Source organism: Uranotaenia lowii, chromosome 2 (genome assembly GCF_029784155.1).
Source record: "Uranotaenia lowii strain MFRU-FL chromosome 2, ASM2978415v1, whole genome shotgun sequence".
Taxonomy (NCBI): Eukaryota; Metazoa; Arthropoda; class Insecta; order Diptera; family Culicidae; genus Uranotaenia; species Uranotaenia lowii.
In genome coordinates, this window is record NC_073692.1 from 243,722,842 (window position 1) to 243,744,577 (window position 21,736).

At 36.3% G+C, this 21,736-nt stretch overlaps 1 protein-coding gene across 4 annotated transcripts in view; it reads right to left on the reverse strand.

Moving 5' to 3' along the window:
* LOC129746201 (uncharacterized) overlaps positions 1-21,736 on the reverse strand; it is a 380,075-nt gene that overhangs the window by 14,235 nt on the left and 344,104 nt on the right. For all 4 annotated transcript variants that reach the window (XM_055739753.1, XM_055739756.1, XM_055739755.1 and 1 more), the window contains one exon: positions 14,465-14,584. In XM_055739753.1, the coding sequence (XP_055595728.1) occupies positions 14,465-14,584 (120 nt within the window). The remainder of the gene's footprint in view (positions 1-14,464; positions 14,585-21,736) is intronic.

Here is a 21,736-nt window from a genome sequence, read left to right on the forward strand (position 1 = left end):
CGAATCTGTTATCGGCAGAAATCTGGATGCTTTCAGTGCTATAATTGAACCAATGCAATGTCATGATGAGCTTATAATCTTTGGAGATTATAACCAACCCCAACTGAATTGGGAAATGCATGACGACGGATTTTGCTACCCTGACCCGACAACTTCTACGTTTTCATCATCGAGTACTGTTTTGATTGATCGAATGTCCACTCTCACCCTCTTTCAAATTTACAGCGTTTCAAACGAAAACAAACGCACATTGGACCTCGTTCTCGTTGATCACCACAAAGTCAGAAACTTTATAACCACAACCGCAGCCGAAGCACTAGTCTCAATCGACAAACACCACCCACCTTTGGTGACGTCCGTTGAGATTAGATGCTCTCAATCTTTTTGTGAACCGACAGAAGCACCATCACTGAATTTCAGGAAAGCCAACTTCACGTTACTCAACAAGTTACTGCGTTCAGTCGATTGGTCAGATCTCGCTGACGCGGGATCCATAGACGATGCAGTAGCACATTTTTCGTCCACTGTTAACAGCTTTTTTCAGCAAACCGTACCTCTGAAGCGTCCTGTGCCAAAACCGCCATGGTCAAATCCTCAGTTACGACGCTTCAAACGTATGAGGGCATCTGCCTTAAAATCCTGGAGCTATCACCGGAATCCGACACTTAAGTCAGCTTTCACATCCGCCAGCAATGCTTACCGACGTTACAACCGTGCACTATACACTCGCTACTTAAACCAAACTCAAATGAATCTGAAGCAAAATCCTCGTAAGTTTTGGTCATTTATCAACGACAAACGGAAGGAAAAAGGACTCCCCTTAAAATGTTTCTCGAGAACGAAGTTTGTGACTCGATCACAGGTCAATGCGAGTTGTTTGCGAAACACTTCGCAAGTGTTTTCACGACGGAAAATATTGAGCCAGACGAAATCACCCCAGCCTTAGCGCACGTTGTGGAAGCGGGATGAATGTTAATGTACCAATTTATAGTGAAACAGAAATCAAACACGCCATCAATAAGCTCAAACCATCAGCTTCCCCAAGTCCTGATGGAATTGCCCCGATTGTATTCGTAAAATGTGCTGAGATTCTTTGTAAACCCTTGACTACGATTATTAATCGTTCGCTATCGTCTGCTACCTACCCAACAAGTTGGAAGAAGTCGGTGATGTTCCCTGCTTTTAAAAAAGGAAACAAACAAGGTATTCAAAACTATCGTGGTGTGACGTCCTTGTGCGTAGGATCAAAGCTGAATGAAAAACTTATTTCAAAGAGCCTCCTGATTAAAGCTAAATCATACCTATCAGTAGATCAACACGGCTTTTTCCGGGAAGATCAATAAACACTAATCTGACACAATTCACCTCCTATTGCATCAAAGCCATTAAGCATGGCTTTCAGATTGATGCCATATAGCTGCATTCGATCGTGTAAATCATCGACTTCTCCTTGCAAAGCTGAAACACCTGGGTGTGTGCTCGACAATTGTTTCCTGGTTTGGCTCTTACCTGTCAAACAGGCGGATGTCAGTTCAACTGGGTTCCTGTGAATCAATGGATTTCAATAGTCCATCTGGGGTCCCTCAAGGTAGTAACCTTGGCCCCTTATTGTTCTCTCTGTTCTTCAACGATGTTCTAGCGGTTCTTCCCGAGGATTGCAGAATTGTCTACGCCGATGATCTAAAGCTGTTTGCAAAAATAAAACATGAAAACGACTGCCTAACCCTCCAACATTATGTTGACCAATTTGCAGACTGGTGTAGTCTGAATCATATGACCATAAGTATTCCAAAATGCGCGGTAATTTCGTTCGGCAGAAAATCCTCTCCGACTAGATGGAACTATCTGACACACTGCTGTTGCGAGTCTCAGTCATCAAGGGCCTCGGTGTTCTACTCGACGAGAAACTGACCTTCAGAGACCACTACTGCTACATTCTAGCTAAAGCAAATCGAAACCTTGGATTTTTCATGAGGACCGCCAAAGAATTCCGGGATCCATATTGTATACTAGCTCTTTACTTTTCGCTGGTTCGGTCGATCCTCGAAACCGCTTCCGTTATCTGGTGCCCCCACGTAGTTTATTGGTCGAACAGGATTGAAGCCGTACAGGCATGTTTTGTTGAGTTTGTCCTTCGTCGCCTCCTGCAGTTACATTACTAGAATCAGTATCAGTATCGCTTTCTTTTGCATATAGTTTTATTGCCTTACCTTACGTTAATATACTCAAAATCCAGTGCAAAGCTGAATCTAGGTGTAGGAATGTCTTAGAAAATCAAAGTCGATAAAAAGTTCGAAAAACAGCTACCTTTGAAAAATCGTCATAAATTTTAAATTTCGTATTTCAAAAATCTAAAAATGCCAAAATGTGACAAATTACGTCAACTTTCCAATTCACTTTTTAAATTTTTTCTACTGTAACTGGAACAGCTTTGGCGGTTGTCCAATGATTTATGTATTTTTTTAAATTTTGGCTCGCACTTGGAAGATACCTGGAGATCAGATGTACCCAAGTATAGTATGGTGGGGATCGTCAAGCTACAGTGGCGACACCTACCATGGTGAAGATCATCAAGATGCACCCTGAGAGAATTTCTAGGCGTAGTAACACTAAATTCGCGATAGATTTTAATACACCGGATCGAAATCGTCGTCGGATCTTGGAAGATGATCTTTAGGCCCAGATCCTTACAAGCCTTACAAGATCCTAAGATGGCAAGACCTCTCGTTTCGTTTGAGCAGAAGCAAGAGCGGGTAGAAAGGGCGAAGGCGCAGCTTACGCAGTCCACGCATGAACAATTTGGAGAATATCTTGTTTTCTGCCGATGAATTCGTCGCCGTAGAGCGGTTCGTGAAAAAACAGAACTACAGATTTTGGTTGCCAGAAAGATCACGAACCTATGCAAATGTATCAAAGGCCACAAGACGACAGAAATCTGTCTTATTAAAGGTCTGGGTCGGAATCGCCCGTACTTTCCGGTGAAGATCAACCGAACACCCTGAAAAAGTGTAGATCAATCAATTTACGTATCGAAAATAGTTCTACGGCATGTCCTCGAACTGTGGACACGTCCCAATTTTGGTTTTGGTTAGTGGTTTTTCAGCAGAACTTCACATTGGCTTACCAAGGAAAGAGGTCCCAATTTTTGTGTGCGAATTTTTTTTAAGAGGTTAATTTCGAGTACGGAGTGGTCGGGGAGTTCGCCGGACCTGAACCCTATGGACTTGGCTGTCTAGCGTATACAGAAGCCCGAAGTCTACTCCACAAACTTGACGGGTTGGAAGTTCTGAAGCGCCATCTAGTTGAATCCTGGGATGAAATACCACAAAAACCACCTGCGGTCTTTTTAGAATATGTGGCTTGAGCATCTGCAGCGAGTGGTTAAGCTCAAGGACAAAAAAATCGAAAGGTGCCAATGGATTTTGAAAATATGATCTGTTTTGATGTAAATCGTATTAAATTTGAAAGAAAATGTTTTTGTTTTGATCAAATTATTTGTAAGTTCCAATGCCGGACCTTGTAGATAACATTTTAAAGCAAAGAAAGGTCCGAAATCCTGGAATGAATATGCATTATAATAATATGTAATTTTTTTTATATTTATTTGAAAACTAATTATACCTAAGCTTTATTCTATAAGATAGTTGTAAAGGTGCTCGATTTTTCATATATTTTTAGAATTCGAGCAGTTTTTATTCAATCGAAAAAGTGTTCAAAAAAAATTATAAAAACATCGGGGTTTGCACCAGTTATACAGTAACTGTATCGTTAACTGTTCGGATAACTGTCGAAATGTTCTATTTAAAGCTGAGACGATAATGTCGTTAATAGGCAGAGAGATTCCCTAAATTTTAAGGCCGCCTATGACCCAATAATATTAAAGTTAACACAGACACTGACAAATAAATGTAAACGCAAAACAAAACAAACTGTCCTAAACCAAAATAGTTTAGATGATGGATGAGATCAATTGTAAATTAAAATTAAAAGTTAGATTTAATGTGTAATTTTAAAACGTAAAATATAATTTTAGTGTCCACTGAAGAGAAGCGAATGCCATAGTAGCCCGAAACGTATGGACAACTGGTAATTTGTTTTGATTATTTTAAAACTCACCGAAAACGTTGATAACTTCGAAGTATAAGCACTGACCATACTGACTGGACACTCGATTTTGTTTCCTGGATATTTTTTTCAACAGTACGCAATGTCGTTTCCAGAGTGCGCATCGATCGATTTGAAGAAATGAAGACAGAAAATAGTTGAATTTAAGCTCTAAGTGTCATGTCAGTGTGATCAGTGATATAAGTATCGTTAACTTAAAACTTAACTTAAAATTGATGATTTTGGACTTGCACCCCTCTGATCTTGGGAGCCTCAATTAAGAATTTCTAAAATTATTTTTCAACTTTGATGGGCCATTTCTTTTATAATACTCAAAATTACGACTTCAAGCCTGTTCAGTTTTGTTATTCGAATTAAAATGTTAAATATTATTTCATTGTATCAATAATTGCTGTTCGTTTAAAAAAAGCCATGCATTAAAGGGTTAACCGATGTCAAAAATCAATTGATATCGATAGACATAAGGTCCATCGATTCGTTTCTTCTATCCAAAGCGCACTAGCTTTGATCTGTCCAACTATCAGTTTCATACTCTTTCTCATTAAAATTCTTCTTAGTTACAATAAAAATTTGCTGGAATGAAAATTTTATTTAAAATTAATATGATTTCAGCGGCGATTAAAATTAGATAACAAAATCAAATTTAGTAACAAAAAATAAACATTTTAGTACGGAGTCGTAAAATGAATAATCAATTTGTTGTTTTGCTACACTTGTCACATTATTTTTAGAACATTCGATCTTTGTGAGATATTCGGGCTACCAGATATGGCTGAGGATCAAGTCACCGCAGAGGTCAAGTTTCCTCACTCTAAAAAGTTCTCAATTTTGAATTGCATTTTATAAAATTGTAGCTGAAGCTTCTTGAACAAATATAGATAATTTTCTTTGCTTAACACAATGTGACATATATATGTATTGAGTTTCTCGAAACCAATTGAAATTTTCTTCTTTTGCATCGTTCCAAATAGCTGGAGGAAAATCGTCAAGAACAAAAGCCTTCAGAATAACATCAAGGTTGACCATTTCAACGCAGCACGTGAATTTTGCTAATGCAGTTAGCCTAGGGTTGCCATTCGTCCCGCAAAAGCGGGACATGTCCCGCTTTTTTGAAAAATGTCCCGCCGTCCCGCTTTTTACTCAAAATGTCCCGCTTTTTTTAAACTAGGTTTTCAAATAAAAAAAAAGTTTGCCTACGTTTGATTGGTTTGAAATGGTTTTCAATTAAAAATATGTCATTTGTTTTGCATTTTTTCTTTATCAAGCTCATTTGAGTATGTGACAGTGTCACATTGTGACACGCCTTATGATTCATACTATTTTTCTATTTTTGAAACTGGTGAGAATCACATGTTAATCAATGTAAAAAAGCATTTCCTTATTCAAAATAACATTTATGCAGTTCAGTGTTGAAAATTTAACATTTGGACACTGACATCAGTAGCGAAAAGTGCTTCATTTAAGCACGACCAACTTTATTTTTATTTGTTGGTTAATAATTGAATTTTCAAGGGAATGTTGCGAATTTGTATAAAATTGTGTATGCAACTCATTGCAAAACTCGATTTTTTTAGCACTCGACGTAATTATCCGACTCAGCAATCCAAGTTGGATAAATTAACGACTCGTGCTGAAAATCCACTTTTTGCAACTTGTTGCTTAAATAACTATTTGCCTGGCAAAAGTTATAGCTTTCAGTATTTAGAAAAATTTCGAAAAGATCTCAATTTGGGTAATGCTAGTGGTAGATTACTTAAAAATGACACACTGATTTCGCACTAAAACCGATTCTGAAGAATTCATTTGATTTTTATAATTTTGAAATCTTCTCAATTTTGAAACGAAGCTGATGTAACGTTCAAAGTGAAAAAAAAAATAATGCTAATAAATATAGTGGAACTCTTTTCACAAATCAGACATTTCAAGCTTAAGAACATTCCTTAAATAATCAGTAAATGCCTACATTTGACATATACAAAAATTCATTTCTTTGTATAAAATGTAAGCTGAATTGGCTAATAAGAGCCTTATCAAAGCATTTGTTTAGTCATGACATTCAATCGCAGGTATGGTAATTATCAAGAAAATATCTTGGCATTTTGTAAAACAAAAAAAAAACGCTTGTAATGCTGTAAATTTTTTCACCATTTATTTAATTTTTGTTTCAATCAATGATGTTTTAACGTCTTTGTGTCGTTCGTTGGTAGAAACCAACGCAAGGGCATTGAAAAGTTTCAACTTTGTTCTAGGTTTCGCCTGGATGTGAAAACAAAGACGTTGGTTCATAAGACAGATGTTATATTAACTGAAATATACCTCCATTATCGATTTAAAAAACTTTATACATAAGTTAAAAAGCACCGCACTTTTAGAGTAGAAAAAAAAAACATATTCGCATATGTTACATACATTTCATGACTATTTTAAACAAATTTTTAAAATGTCCCGCTTTTTTCGGCTGTGTCCCGCTTTTTTCCCTCAAAATGTCCCGCTTTTTTTCAAAACCATCTGGCAAGCCTAAGTTAGCCGCATTTTTCAAGTACAATTTCGGTCAAATTCAGAGTGCACTGCCAGTATATTTGTGTGCCCTAGATGTGTAACCTCTAACAATGTCCTGCTTAGTGGGGCGATGTGCAATTTTTTTATCTGCTATTATTTTGAGACCTAAGGGCTGGCTTAGAAGGGCAAATCCAAGGGAAAAAAAATGTTAGTATTTTAGGCACCACTTTAGATTATTATTAAATTATTTAAATTCAAACTTTCTAGTTTTTCTTTTTTAAAACGCCACATTACTAGTCAACATTAGTCCCCGCAGTTCAGAGATTTTGAATTGGTTTGGTAATTTCAAAATCAACCAAGCAGTGTTTGATCTCTCCAAAAGTACCAAAAAGGGTGCATCTGCGCTCCTAGCCACCGACACCCTATTGAGTTTGCACTGAAAGGATCACCAAACTCGATCGCCGCCGCCATAAACCATGTGGTCGCACCACAAAACTGTGCGTTGGTGTACTCGTCGTCAATGTCGTATTGCTCTGCTGCTTTTTCTTTCGTTTCAAGGTTTGCGTTTTCAACGCCGTGGTGGCGGATCCATTTCACTTTTTTTTATCTCTCCTTTCTTCCACTCACTTGCTGGGTGTGAATCGTTTTTTTCGGCTAAACCACAGCACCATGCAACTGCAAAACGCGTTACCAACTCGTCTTTCATGCACTTGCCGTAAATAAATGCCGTTAACGAGCACAGTGGGTCAACACCGGCAAATTTTTGGCCTCTGATCCATAGACAACAATAAGTACCAACTGATTTAGTTTGAGTTAGTAATGTGAATACGCTTTAATCTCACTTCCTTTTGAAGTGAGTTTTAGGTTGACATGCAATAATTACAATAGAAATTATGTTGTTTAATCTTGATTTTTAATCGTAAGCTACGACAATCCCATAATTTCTTATGATGTATCACTGTGCTACGACTTTGATTTTTAACTACATTGATATTCTATTTATGGATTCTCCATCGGACCGAGTGCTGCATCTTTGTTGAAGATGGCGATGATAGGGCCGAGGAACTGTGGTTGTTCCTACATTTTCGGTAGATACTAACAATAAGAGTTGACGGCACACTTTGACATAATGTACCTATGTTTAAACACGCCGAAAAAACCAGCCAAACCATGCACCATCTACCCTACACGCGGGAAAATGATATATCGATGGATACCTGCAATTCGCCATTTTTACGACAGACTCAGCCGCCAAGATCAATTAAGTCATAAGGGGGCGCTTTAGTTTTTCGAGTGCGCTACTTATTTGGGCGGAACGCGTCCATACTTGTTGGAGGTTTCGAAACTATGCAGGTACCTACACTCGCACTGACATTATTGACAGGTTGAAGAAAGTGCTGAATTCACCGTTGGCTGATTAGGCAGCTCTTCTAATTGCACCCGGTACCTGTATTTTTTTTCTCATGGACACTGCACATTATTGCAACATTTCCTTTCGCAGCTGACCAGCAAGATATTTGGACGGGTCCAGTTTATCGATTGAAATTTCAAAGTCGATAATCATCCATTATCGCGGTTTGTTCTTCGATTTGATAAGACCAAAATAAATAATTGTAAGGGAACCTTGTTCCACTAATGTGATAAAACAAATTGTTGTTGCTTCATAATATATTTTGTTCATCCAAAAAAGACACTTTATTAAATTGTTGTTAAATAACAGCATATATGTCAAGATATCTATGGGGGATTTCTGAGTCATATTTTAAGAAACAATTGTCGTTTCAAGCACGTACATAACCGTATTTTACCAAGATAGCCAGTTCAAAATATATTCACTTTTTCGAGAAACTACATGAAGAGTTATTACCCTCAATTTTTTCTGGCAGCGTTGTAGAATTGTAGATTTTATTATTAAAAGTTTAAAGGGACTCACATTTTGGTGTTTCAAAAACGGATTTGGTTTCCTGTATTCGAATCTGTTGTCTACCACTTCTTATATTCATAATGTAACGATTGGGAATTCTGAAATTTATCAGTTTTGACATTGATAACTGATGAACTCATAGGCCTGCACAAAAATCAAAAACTAGTTTTGAATATTCATTTATAATTCTTCATCAAATCAATGATGCCAGATGCAGGTTTATTTTTTAAACGCTCTAGTTTCCTTTGCTGTAATTAAATGAGATTTCACAATTTTTAGAAAAAAAAACAAGACTTAAGAACACTTTTGAAGATAAGGTATTCAAAATTTTTATTTAATTTACAAGTTTGTTGAAAACTTCAAAACGTTTTGACTCAGTTTGGTTTGATTTGGTTTCCTTGATATCAAAGTTTCCTTTTAGTTTAAATTTATATTGACATTAAGAGCAAACGCACCAATACGGGAGTATACGCGGCCCGGTTTTTCTCATTCCAGCGGACCGATTTTGGTAAACACACTCGTTCGCGCACCGGGCGGAAGCATTTTTATTTTTAAATTGAGCATTGCACTGAGAAAACTTTTGCAGAAAATCTTAAATTAAATTTATAGATACTGATCGAGTAAATTTTCGAAGTCGATGCCATACAGCAGCAACAGGGCAATGCAGCGACAAGCGACCAGCAACCGGTTCCGATGGCGGATGCAGCGAGAACTTCTGGGCAGTAGCAGCCGGAATCTTACAAGAGTCAGCGGAACTTGTGCGAAATATGCCAACTGCTGTGGAATTCCACCATCAAGCAGGAGGTTTTCCGCCGCCTGTCCCAAGACTGCTTCAGTGAGTCGGACACGTTTGCCCTGGTGCAGCGAGAAGGAGTGTATGCGTCATTTCCCCGGTTCAAACCTACATATCTGCTTAGGCGGCATCCATAAATCACGTAACGCAAAAAATGCACTTTTTTGACCCCCTCCCCCCCGTATGTCACAAATCGTAACGCTTCGACGTACCCCCCTATGAAAATTACGTAACGCTAATAATAAACCCACCCCCTCCTCCAATTTTCTCATGTTTTAAAATACTGATTTTCGAAGGTCGAAAAAAGGTTTTAACCTAAATTTTTTTAACGTTCTTTAAAACGGAATTAATATCGATCAGAATTGCTTCTTACTATATAGGCTCATCGATGATAATTCTCTGAATTATCAATTGAATGTCTTATTACGAGTTGCTCTGTGCTTGTAAACTGATGATCTACCTTGTTTACTTTATTTAGTTCAAAGAGCAAAACTTGCTACGTAAAATATACTCTACTTAGTAATATTCGTCGGAATAATCAAAATTGCATTTTTTAAATCAATTTAGAAAAAATAGTAAAATATCCGTCTTAAGGTTGAATTGAGTTCTTGGGGATAAATATACCCTATATTCGGTTTTCCAACGGTTATTTCACGGATATTCAATACACATTTTAAGGAATCTATCTTAGAATCTTTAAATAGGAAAGGTTACAATTCAGTTTAATCATATTGAAGCTCACAAATTTTAAGCTGATTTTGGTTTGCATATCATTCTGCTAAAATGGCATGACATCAAAATAGCAATGAAACTGAAATTTTTAAGACAAAAATCGTTACGTAACGATGAGAATACCTCCCCCCCTCCCTTATGTCACAATTCGTAACGATCGAGCTTACTCCCTCCCCCCCCCTAGGAGCGTTACGTAATTTATGGATGCTCCCTTAAGAACCCGCTCCTGGACCCGGCCACAGTTTCAGCGACTTGACGACCGATTAGTGCAAAACGTTACTCATACGGTCTCTGTCAGATTCAGATAAAGTGTGGAACGACTAAATACCGGATTGTAAATCTTCGCCACCGGTCCAGGTTAGATTATTCGAATGGTATCTAGTTTCTAGAAGAACCATTTCGAGTTAGGGTACATTTTAACATGTAATCAACAATAAAAATAAACATTCATATAATTTTCTTTGTTTATTTATACATACGGTAATACTCCATTTTTATTCTAAAATTTTCAAATAAAGATTTGTCATAGGTTGATAAAACACCCGATATTTTTGTCGGTATTTCGTACACTTTGCTGGAGAATTTTTTTTTAGTTTAACTTTGTTTTTTAATGCTTAAAATTTACCTAATGAATACGCTTGAGAGTTCGACTGCGCGCTTCCGGCGGATGTCTCATTTGGTGAAGGTGCTGTTGCCGCTGGTGGTACTATCAGTTACGGCTAACGCCTGTGGTCGCAATCGTGACTGAGGAACCGGGCGAGTATCATCACTCGTTTTCTTCAACCAGAATTAGGTCTACTGCTGCCACTGTTGTGGATTTTTTGGCCAGATGGTGAAATTTGTTCTTATATCTTCTGCATACTTTTTCTAGCTGTACGGAGGGTAGAAAAAACCCACCCACTCGGCTGCAAAGGCGATTCTGGTGGGCCAAGGGCCTATATTTTCAGCTCGTTCGACCCAGCACAGAATACTTCCGAAATGGCTCTATATAATCTTCAACACACCTCCGATCCCACCGCGAGCAAAATTCCGCCCGCACATTCGACCGAATCAAAAGAAGAGCCACAATTGCTTAACTAATTAACAATTGTTTACCAAAATTACCAAATTTCAATGAATGTCAACAAAGATTTTTTTTCAGTGCATTTTTGCTCTCGCCCTTTCTAGTGAGCAAATTTGGTGATTTTGTCGGTCCCGACGGCAACGGCCCTATTTTTCTCACCCTCATACTAACTCCCGGTGCGGTATGAGAGTGATTAAACGCGTGAGCATTTTCACATACTCGCGATTGCTGCGGATGCCCTTAAGAAAAAACGATACACGAGAAAAAATTCTTTAATTAATAAAAAGTAACAATTACTCGATTTTTTCTAGTTAATCATTGATTTGAGACCAACAATTTAAATATTTAAGCCATATTATTCTTAAGTTTGGTAAAAACAAATGCAAATTTTTAATGAGTTTTTCCCTTTTTTTAAGACAAAGTTGAAAAGTTTAAATTCAAGGAGCAAAAACTAGAGCTGGTAGATAAACAGTTAGATCGCTGCAAGCTTTGTATGAAAATTTCAAATTTATACGTTTTTATACCTCCCGTTACTTTGTTTTGGTTGTTTTTACTGCCACAAATAACAATTTGAAAGCCATTCATTCAGTCCTGAATTAGCGCAACGAGTTTTAATTTTGTTTTGGAATTTCTATGCGATAACCAAATTTTTCTTTCTAAAATCGCCAGAGATGTAGATACTAAAAGTTCTAAAAATTATATCTTTGAATTTTAAATATTTCTTGATTCTTGCAGTAAATTTTATGTAAATAAACCTTAAACCAAACTTTTACCTCATAATAGATATTCGATATTATGCAAAAAAAAATTGTTTCAAAATATTCTTTTTTTAATTTTAGCGTTTTTTATTGCTCATTTAAAAGCTGTTCCTGAGTCGATTTGGGGTCATTTTTGAATTTCTCAAACCCTGGGGTCTTAAAAGCTTCGTCTTGGTCCAAAACTCATCCATGATTTTTTGTACAATTTTTAAGTAACGTTTACATGAGTAAATTTGAACTTTTAGGTTTGTATGGGAAAATTGAATATTTTGTACTGAAAAATCAACATCGTTTTTGTTTCTTCTGTAGAACCGAGCCAGCGGACAGTTTTTGTGCCAATTTGTAGAATTCCTAAGGGAAACTTTCCGGATATAACTTTTTTCATGAAATACTATGTAGCTTCTTTTGCTGTTACCAAAAAAAAAGAAGCTGAGAAACCAGTAAAATTTAAACGCGTTACGCTAACTCAAGAATCAATCAAATTATCTCAAATTTTACATGCTTGGTGATCCAAAAGACATCGAAAAAACATATGGAAGCTAAAAGTCATATTTACATCAGTCTAATAACAATAATGGCATATTTGATTGGTCAAAATCAGTTAAAATAAAAAAAAAAAAAAACAAAAAAATGTCCAAGAAAGCAGACAATTTCAAATAATTACCGCAATTTTCCATTCCATTTCATTCAATTCCATTTTTCTGAATGTTTGAAAAATAATTCCAATTACATAAAGAAGATATTCGATTCATATTTAGAGAGATCACATGAAACAGATGAATTGATTTAAATTTGTTTTCGGCCTTCGCTAAGATTTTTTTTATTGCTTTATTGAAGAAAAAAAAACACACATTTCAATTCAATTGTTTGTGCCACATCTAAATGTTGCACACATTGAAAGCTGTTTTGATTATATTCCCAGCAAATGAGGAAGTGCAGATCTTTTTCATTCTACAGGAATGATTATAAAATTAAAATGCTTTGTATTTAGTTTTTTATTCATGTCAAGGAAGCTTAAAAGTTATTTTAGAGAATAATTAACAAGCTGTGATTCGGGAAGTAGGCGATGGCCTGTTGGTACCGCACGTGTTGTTTTTTTTCGTTCCGTCGCGGTGATAATTAAATATTTGAAGTTGTCATTGTAAAATTGTGAATTTTTCTTGGGATTAGTGGATAAAGCATAGTAATCAATAATTACATGTTTCATTGTATGTGCTCGACCCGATTCTCTGTTGATTTCATCTACCTCCAGCATTTGACATCGTTGAATGATCCGCTGCAAGAGGAAACACACTTCCTACTTCAACAATTGGTGAGTTCGCTCCATGATCCTTCCTATTCATTTATTCTAAACTGATGTTCCAATCCGGGAATTTCCACCTAAGAATTCTCAAAATTGGAAAATTTGTAAAAACCGTTAATTTATTTATAAAGGGACTTGAGGTGATCTCCCGCATTTTGCCGGGGATTTTTTTCTATTTCAACCTACTTTTTCATCCAAAGAAGTACAATTTCGGAAATATTTCTAGGTTTAATTTATAATGATGTGTTGAAAAATGGCTGTAAGCGAAGAGAGATGCGCATAAGAATTTGCATGAAATCGTCGTACAAATAAAAGAATTTGTTCATATGCTCGTTTAAAAAGTCATGTTCCAGATAAAAATTTGTGATATACGCCAAAGTTTTCTTTGCTAAAGATAAATTCAGGGTTAAGTTTTTGAATAATATGTAATTTTTCTCTTCGTTATGATTCATTGCCAAAATCCCTTAAAAAAGGGAAATGAATATCCAAGGTCAATGACCAAAGGTGATATAGCACAAAAATCCGAAACATGTAGTTTGACCGTTTAATACAGATGTGATACAATTCCGATATATCAATTGATTCAGTTTACACCGCAATGTTTTGGATTTCTGTGCAGAAAAACCTTATCTCCATCCACAGAAGGACGAACTCTCAAGAGTTGTGTGCTTCCAACGTAAATATTTAAAACATAATTTTATAATCATGGAAACATATGGTATTGTTGTTCTCGTCTCTTCCTCCCTTGGTTTCAGTTGTCACTGCATCCAATACTGCACTGTGGGCCCGACCGCGTTAAGATGGGTAGTATCAAATAAAATATCAAATATCAATAAAAAAAAAAACTATTTTTGTAGTCACAAGTGTGTAGAATAATTTGCCAACTTTGTTTTCGCGCTTGCTTTTTTTTTATCCTTAATGAGCATATTAAAGAACACACTTTTTATCAAATAATTCAATAAATAAGTGTATACAATTTTCCTCCGGGATTCTTAACTTTGAATGGGTATTCATCCCGGGAATGACTATTACTACTTTTCAAATTAGATTAAAAGAATTCTTCATGTAAAATAATATTCTGAGTGCTAATTATTGAAAAGGCTAACTCAATAAACAGCAGTAACATAATGTTTCACAACTTTTAACGACTTCAAACAAACTCAAATTCAATGAATCGGAGGACAGACAATCATAAAATGAATGGGAGTGTGCTAGCTAACAGCCATTGTGTCCAAAAACCGTATCGAGAAAAAAAAATCCAACTTACCATCTGATCCGGGGGAGCGTTGCAGGAAAATGGACGACGTCGAGTAGTAACCATCCTTATCGGAGGAACCGCTGCGATCCTTTTCCTTGCGAGATTCCTTCTCCTTGGTGCCGGAATTGCCTGTCATCGTGTCAGCCGTGTATGAAGGACCGGGAAGCCGAAGATCGAGGCGTGGCCATGGCAGGAAAAATTGCGGAAACGAAACCAGAACAAAGCAAATACAGATGTTTCCTTTTTAGTGTGATTAGACTCATTTGGCAATTGGGACTACGGTTTGTTTGCTGTTTGTTTTAATGGAGATGTAGATGGTGAACGGTTTCTTTTACCAATGAACCGATGTTTCCTTTTAGGATTTGGAATCTACATTTGGGAATGTTTGGGCTAAAGCAGAAGTCAAGTGCATTCAAGCTTGATAAAAAATTAATGACCTTATTCCAGAAATCCGAAAACATGCAGCAGTGATAAGAGAAAATCATGAAGAAAGAATGTTGATTGTGGGTCAGGATGAAGGAAAACAAAAATGCCAAAGGCGGAAGTTCAACAACTTAAGGAGATAATGCCATTCGCTGAACAAAGGTTTTCATATCAGGTTTAATTGGTTCACGGGTTGGAAAATATTTTGCATTGAGAATCGACCTGCTATTATCAATAAATGTTCTCATTGTTCTAGTTTATTTGCTGTTTTAAAAATTGTTACCATCGTCGGCTTTTTTCACGTATACCTTGGACATTTGGCTTATCTCAATCAATTTCAGAGAAATAGTAGTGACGAATTCTTTTATTCTGCTGTACTTATTTGATGGCACTGTTTATCAGCGAATGAGTATTTTTTGTTTCCTTGTCAAGTGCTTCTAGCAATTATCGTTTTGAGTGCCGAATAATACTGAAGTAATCTCTATGTGCGTTTTATCGTTCCGTCATTCCAGTCTGGATTTCTAGAGAATTGTTACAAAAACATACGGGAATAAGTTTGTTTTGACATCTGATTACTTTGGGATTTTTTAAATGTTTGACATTTTTTAAGGTGATTTAAGAAAATGAGTAATTTTGTGTACGAATTGACAGATTTAGTTATTTTCCACATCAATAACCAACTCTGTGAAAACAATGTAATAGGTTTATAGTGTCTATCGCAAATTCTTAGTGACGTCCGGTTAACAGCAATGAAATTAAGTTATCATACTATTTGTAAGAATGCCTGAGAGGAAAAGTATCTGCTAATCACTATCATCACCATATCATTAGCAATGGTTTACTTGGCAACAGCAATTCTCAACAGCATCCGATAAAATCAAATGGAGCTCTCGAACTTGAAGCCCGTAAAGCGCGCTTTTGTGCCAGAAAACGTGCGCACTCTGAATATTGATTTCCACATCCACCGACCGGTTTTTCCCGTTGTTGGTATTGTTGTGAAGAGCAAGTCCCATCATCATCAACAACAACAGTCAGTAGGTGCCTGGAAGTTGGTCGATCTAACTTCTTCCGTTTAAGTAAGCATCTCCCGAACGCACTCATTTGTAGGCATGAATCAGCTTCTCGGCCCTGGCACAGGAAGCATTTTCCGCCCTAGAGAAATACCGAAGGGTGGTTTTCCCATGAAAACTTTTCGTGGCTCATCCTTCTCTTAGCCTTTAGCTCCGTGGTTTTGCTTTCTAATCGCGTAAATATCATCAATCCCGCCCTCATCCGCGGCCTCCGTTTGCTTCCTTCCTTCTGCTTCGATTAACAACAGACGAAAGGATGATTCACGCATGCCACAATGATGATAGGTACAGGTCGTGAACCGTCATCGTCAGCAGCACCGTCATTGGCCGATGTCAGGGCAGGCAGGTGTCATTGATGGTAACACACAGAGAGGAAGCTACGTCACCGTGTCCTGGCGGAACTTACAAACACAACGGAACGGGACTCCGTTGGGAACCTTTTTATCACACGACCAACACGTGGGTGTGTCGGTTGACTAATGGGCGTGTTGATTCTCGGAAATGTGTTTTTCGAAATAAACATTTCACAGAAAGAAAAATATCTGCGAAAACCTCAACTAGTCATAAGTCGATTTTCGACCATTACATACTTAGTACCGACAACTGGGGTAACTAGCAAAACTTTTCTTTTTCAATGACGTCTGTAAAAAATTCCTTAGAAAATCATACCGCTTATACCTCAAAAGATATAAGGGAACATCCATAAATGACGTAGCTTTTTTTTGTGAATTTTTATACCCCCCCTCCCCCTCGTAGCATTTCGTCACAAAGTCATATACCCCCCCCCCCCTAGATAATAACGTAGCTTTAATAAACCCCCCCCCCCCATTTTAAAAAATCGGGTTTTAATTTTTACTTTTATTATCAGCATTTTGCAAGAATAATACAAAAAATAACAAAAACAGGGAAAGAAGTTATAAATGGAAGTTTAAAAAAGCATATCAATCAGTCAAAAAAATCAAGCTACCTTTCAACAAACAGGATAGCTAGTAAGTATTCAATCAGTTGAATCGGTCCAAATTATCTCAATTCTGGATTCCATGAAATCGTTGGGCAGCTTTCCTCCATCGTCTGTTCGGCTGGAATAATTGCATCTGCGATGTCAGCTGCCTCCACCTAATCTCTATCGGCCTCCGGAGTGATGATCAGCCCTTCGTGTCCTCTTTTGCCTACAATTCGCTTTGGACGAATCTTTCTATTCGAGGCTCGGGCCTTGTGGATTTTGCTATGCTCCTTTTGGAGAACATTTGAAGCAAAATATAAATTGCATTTCTTGCATGTACGCTCCTTAATACGCTTGAAAACAGTCGGGCAGTAGGAGTCAAGAGCAGGCTTCGGATTCATTTGAGAGCAATCACCCACGGAGCTCAAATCTGCTCCCACTCTTTAGGCAGCAAGATGGTATGAGAAGGAGTTACCATTTGCCTCGATGATGCAATGCTCCTAGGGAGTTCTTTTTGCCTCTCGCTCTGCTCTGAAAAGATAAATGAGCGCTCTACGGGAGTAGCTCCCTAGGAGCACGCTTATAAAGCAAACGTTATGTGCTAGGTATCTGGCTGGCCCTTGTTCGTTTGTTTTGGTTTACGCCGGCGGTGTCATTTGGAAATGATTTAATACGAATAGCAATATATAGAACGTGTCCCCGCTGATAAGTTTGTTGAGTAGAGTGGCCCAAATAAGCAGATTGCTGTGTGAAGTTTACATGAAAACTTCAAGTCCTATAGCACAAGAAGGAATCACGCAACGAGCCTCAAGTTAGTAAAAAAATTTGAGATATTTTTTTCGGGTAGCTAGTACCTATTTCTTCAATAACCGTCAAACGAGGTATCATGCAACGGCAGGGTTAGATGCTACTTTTTTATACCACAACACTTATTCAATTATTATTTGAATAAATATATCTAATATAATAAAATTATCATTTAATGATAATAACGATAACTCAGTTTCTAACATCGCGAGATAGATTTTTAAATTTTGAATATCATTTTCTCAATTTAAAAAATTGAGCAATAGATGTACAATTTTTCGATGTCGTAAAACATTTTACCAAGTTTGACGGATTTGCTTAATGATATCACACACAAACTTTATACTGCTTTTATTACCCTATAACAACTCTGATGCAAATATTTTCAAATAAATAAAAAAAAAAATAATTCAGTTACCAATCATGGCTAAAATTCATCAAATTTTAATCTCGATTTCATACGCTTGAATATGATTGTTTTGCATCACGCGTTTGTTAATTTCAAAATTTCTTCTATCATAACATAAACTTTTATGGTTAAAGCTAGTTCATATTTTGTAGTACTTTTTACCCCTAAATGTATGCAGAGCCCTTATGCTTTTTTTTCAAATCATTTTTGACAGAACAAATTCAAACAAAATCGAAACTTACTAAAATTAGTGCTTTATACGTTATGGCATCCCAAATATATCTAGAGCTATAAATATTCAAACGTTTCTTTTTGTTTTTTCATTAAAAACAAAGTTTGTTGCATCTTGCCCCTTTTTGGTAGGGTGATAATCGCATATTTTTGTAAATTTAAAAATAACTGGGAAAACCAATAATTTTCCAGACTACGGTAATTTGATGTCCTAATAATCATGATTATCTTTTAACACTGGCCGATTTCTTTGTAATACATGTTATTTGAAAACCAAAAATACGACAAACGTTTTACACGATCATTGAATGTAAATTATAGTAATAATGTAAACGTTGTTAAAGTTAAAAATAGTCTAAAACTCGTTGTGTTTACATCGCCGCACAGCCACCCCATTAGCCAGCCAGCAGCTGTAAGCTACTTGAAGCAATCAAATATGTACCTAACTAGAACGCAATTCTGAATCGTCACACGCAAAGTAATTCCTCCCAGGGAGGCCTCAATTTTGATTTTTTTTTTTAATTAAAGCTACGTAGCTTAACTTGAACCCCTACCCCCCCTCTCGTCACACATCGTCACACAAAGTCAAACTCCCCCCCCCATAAATGCTACGTCATTTATGGATGTTCCCTAAGGTTGATTGGACATCAAATAGATTTAGTAAGAAAAATTAATGGTTTCTTCAGTTGTTTTTAATTTGTCTGAAACATTCGATTTTCACCCTATACAGAAAAAGGGGTAACTTGCAATAAACTTTAAAATTTTAATTAAAAAAAATCCAATGAAAACGAATGGAAATTTATAGCTTTAGGAAAATTTTTGATACCATAAAGTTCATTAAAACAATAATTATTGTAGTTTTTGGTTTTTTTGGAACTAAATTTAACATTTTTCTGTCAATAAAGCTGATACAAGAAAAAGCATAAGGGTGCTGCATACATTCAGGAGAAAAATAATCATAAAAATATATGTTTGGATTGATCAAATTTTAATGTTATCAAACGCGTGATGCCGCCTGATCCTATTCCAGCACATGGAAACGAGATTTAAAAGCTGTCTCTTTGATTTGCATTTTGTTGTATCCCAAGATCATAACCCAAGCTACCAAAAGTCTCGTTAAAAAGGTCAAACACAGCTTAATCAGCATAATCAATGTGCTGAAGTTCGTTTTATTCAGCCCAAAATTTAAGTTCTTATTCAAACTTAGAAGTTCCATTAAAGATTTGAACGGCATTTTGTTCAGCTCACGAGTAATCGTTTAATCAGCAAAAAAAAATCTCTCTTCTCCTTTTATACTTCGGTCAATACCAGCTCATGTGGTGCTGCCGGTTTGTCGGCATCCATCTTTATTCCTCCCATCACCTCAATTCATTTAACTTAGGGGAAAGTGTTCCTAAATGCGCATATTGGGTAATATACGAATACAGCCGATTGAACAAATGGCTGATAGATCAACATATCTAGTCAGTGCAGTTTGAGAGAAATCCGCTTTTGTCACATGGCATAAAAAAATGTTATTGTTATATAAAGTCAAAAATTTTTAAAAATTCATACAAGATTAATAATAACAGTAAAAAATATTGACAAACTTCTATCCTATCTTGTTTGCTTGCGGTTGTACGATTGCTGAAGCTTTGATCTACGAGTTTCGACGATGGTTTCTCACTACAAAACATCACCTGATCGAGGATAGCTTTTTATGGCAAGAACCGTTTACCAGGAAAAGGACTCCCGTCTGGAAAACATAAAACATAACTCGGCTCCTTAGGCTTCATAGCAAATGAGCCTTCGAATGAAAAATAAATGTATACATAAAAAAATATATTGAATTTAAATACTCGTGCGTACAGAAACTGCTAACAAAAATTTTAATGGTTTTTCTTTCTAATTCGTTTGGAAATAAGAAATTCAACAAATTGAAGGTTTTAGAAAAGTTATAAATTATAAGATATTGGAATAAGAGACAGGTTGAGAATGCCCATATCAGGTAGGTGAAATACCTCTATCAAGAAAAAATAGATAATAGGGCCATAATTTTTTTTTTAACTTTTCATCATAGAAACTTTAAATCTACGCTCTAATTAAAACGTTACAGTGAAAATATAAGAGCTTAATACTTATCTGATAAAAATATGATATGAACAAAATATTACCATGAAATATGGTCATATGGCATCCAAAAGTATGTTTTTGCAAAAGAACTAGGGATGGGGATTTTTTTTATTATCTGACAATTTGCGCCGAGGGTCTTCAAATTTTTCCCAAAATTGAAAATTTCGTTTATTCTTACGACTTAAAAATTTATTTTTTTTTTCAAATTTCTAACATTTTTATTTTCGAGTTAGCTTCGGTTAGATTTTTTTGTAAATAAAAATTAACCATATTTCAAAGCTACATAACTCTGTTAATTTTCAACGGAAATTTTAAAATAGCAAATCAAAATGCATTGCAATTTTATCAGCTTTCCAAATAAAATACTTAAAAAAATAATTAATGACCTACATGAAAAAGTGTAGATAAACTTTAAATGGCGTCTAAAAGTACCGTCTGCATCATCGAATATTTTGCAAAAAATACCATTGTATATCTCAATTTATGATGCAACTTTCATCTGAAGACATCAAAGTGGACCAACAACTCCTTGAAGAGCTATGAAAGAAATAAGGGGCCATTCAGATACCACGTGGACAGAAAAATGAGATTTTTGACCCCCTCCCCCCTCCGTGGACAAGCGTGAACATTTGGCAAACCCCTACCCCCTCCCCGGATGTCCACGTGGACAAATCTGAAGTTGTTTTTTTCTAAATCTAATTTGACAGTTAGAATACACTATTTATTTACTTTTTGCTTTTTTTTATTGAAATGGGTGATTTAAAAAAACGAATAAGCATATCCTGATATAAAATAATTTTAAAATTCTAAGTAATCACTAAAACGAACACAAACACATTGAAACTTGATGTTTCTTCGAAGAAATTCATTTAAAATGTACTATGTATGCCGTGACCGGGATTCGATCTCATGCCCGTTGGCTTAAAAGACTTGAAAGCTATTCTCTACCTCACGAGCTGCGGGGGGTCATATTTATCACTTGCTTTCAAGTGGCTACTTATTGTAAAAACTTAAACTGGAAAGCTTTGCAAATTTTAAGATTTTGATTTGAACATCTTGATATTTATTCACCTTTAGAAAATATTTTGGAAGTAAGTATGTCCACGTGGACATGACACAAACCCCTACCCCCCTCTCCGTGGACAAGCGTGGACATTTCCATAACCCCCTCCCCCCCCTTAAGTTGTCCACGTGGTATGTGAACGGCCCCTATGACAATAAATCTCATTTTTGCATCGAAAACAAACAATGGTCGAACAACTGCATTCACATATGGAGGAAGCGCT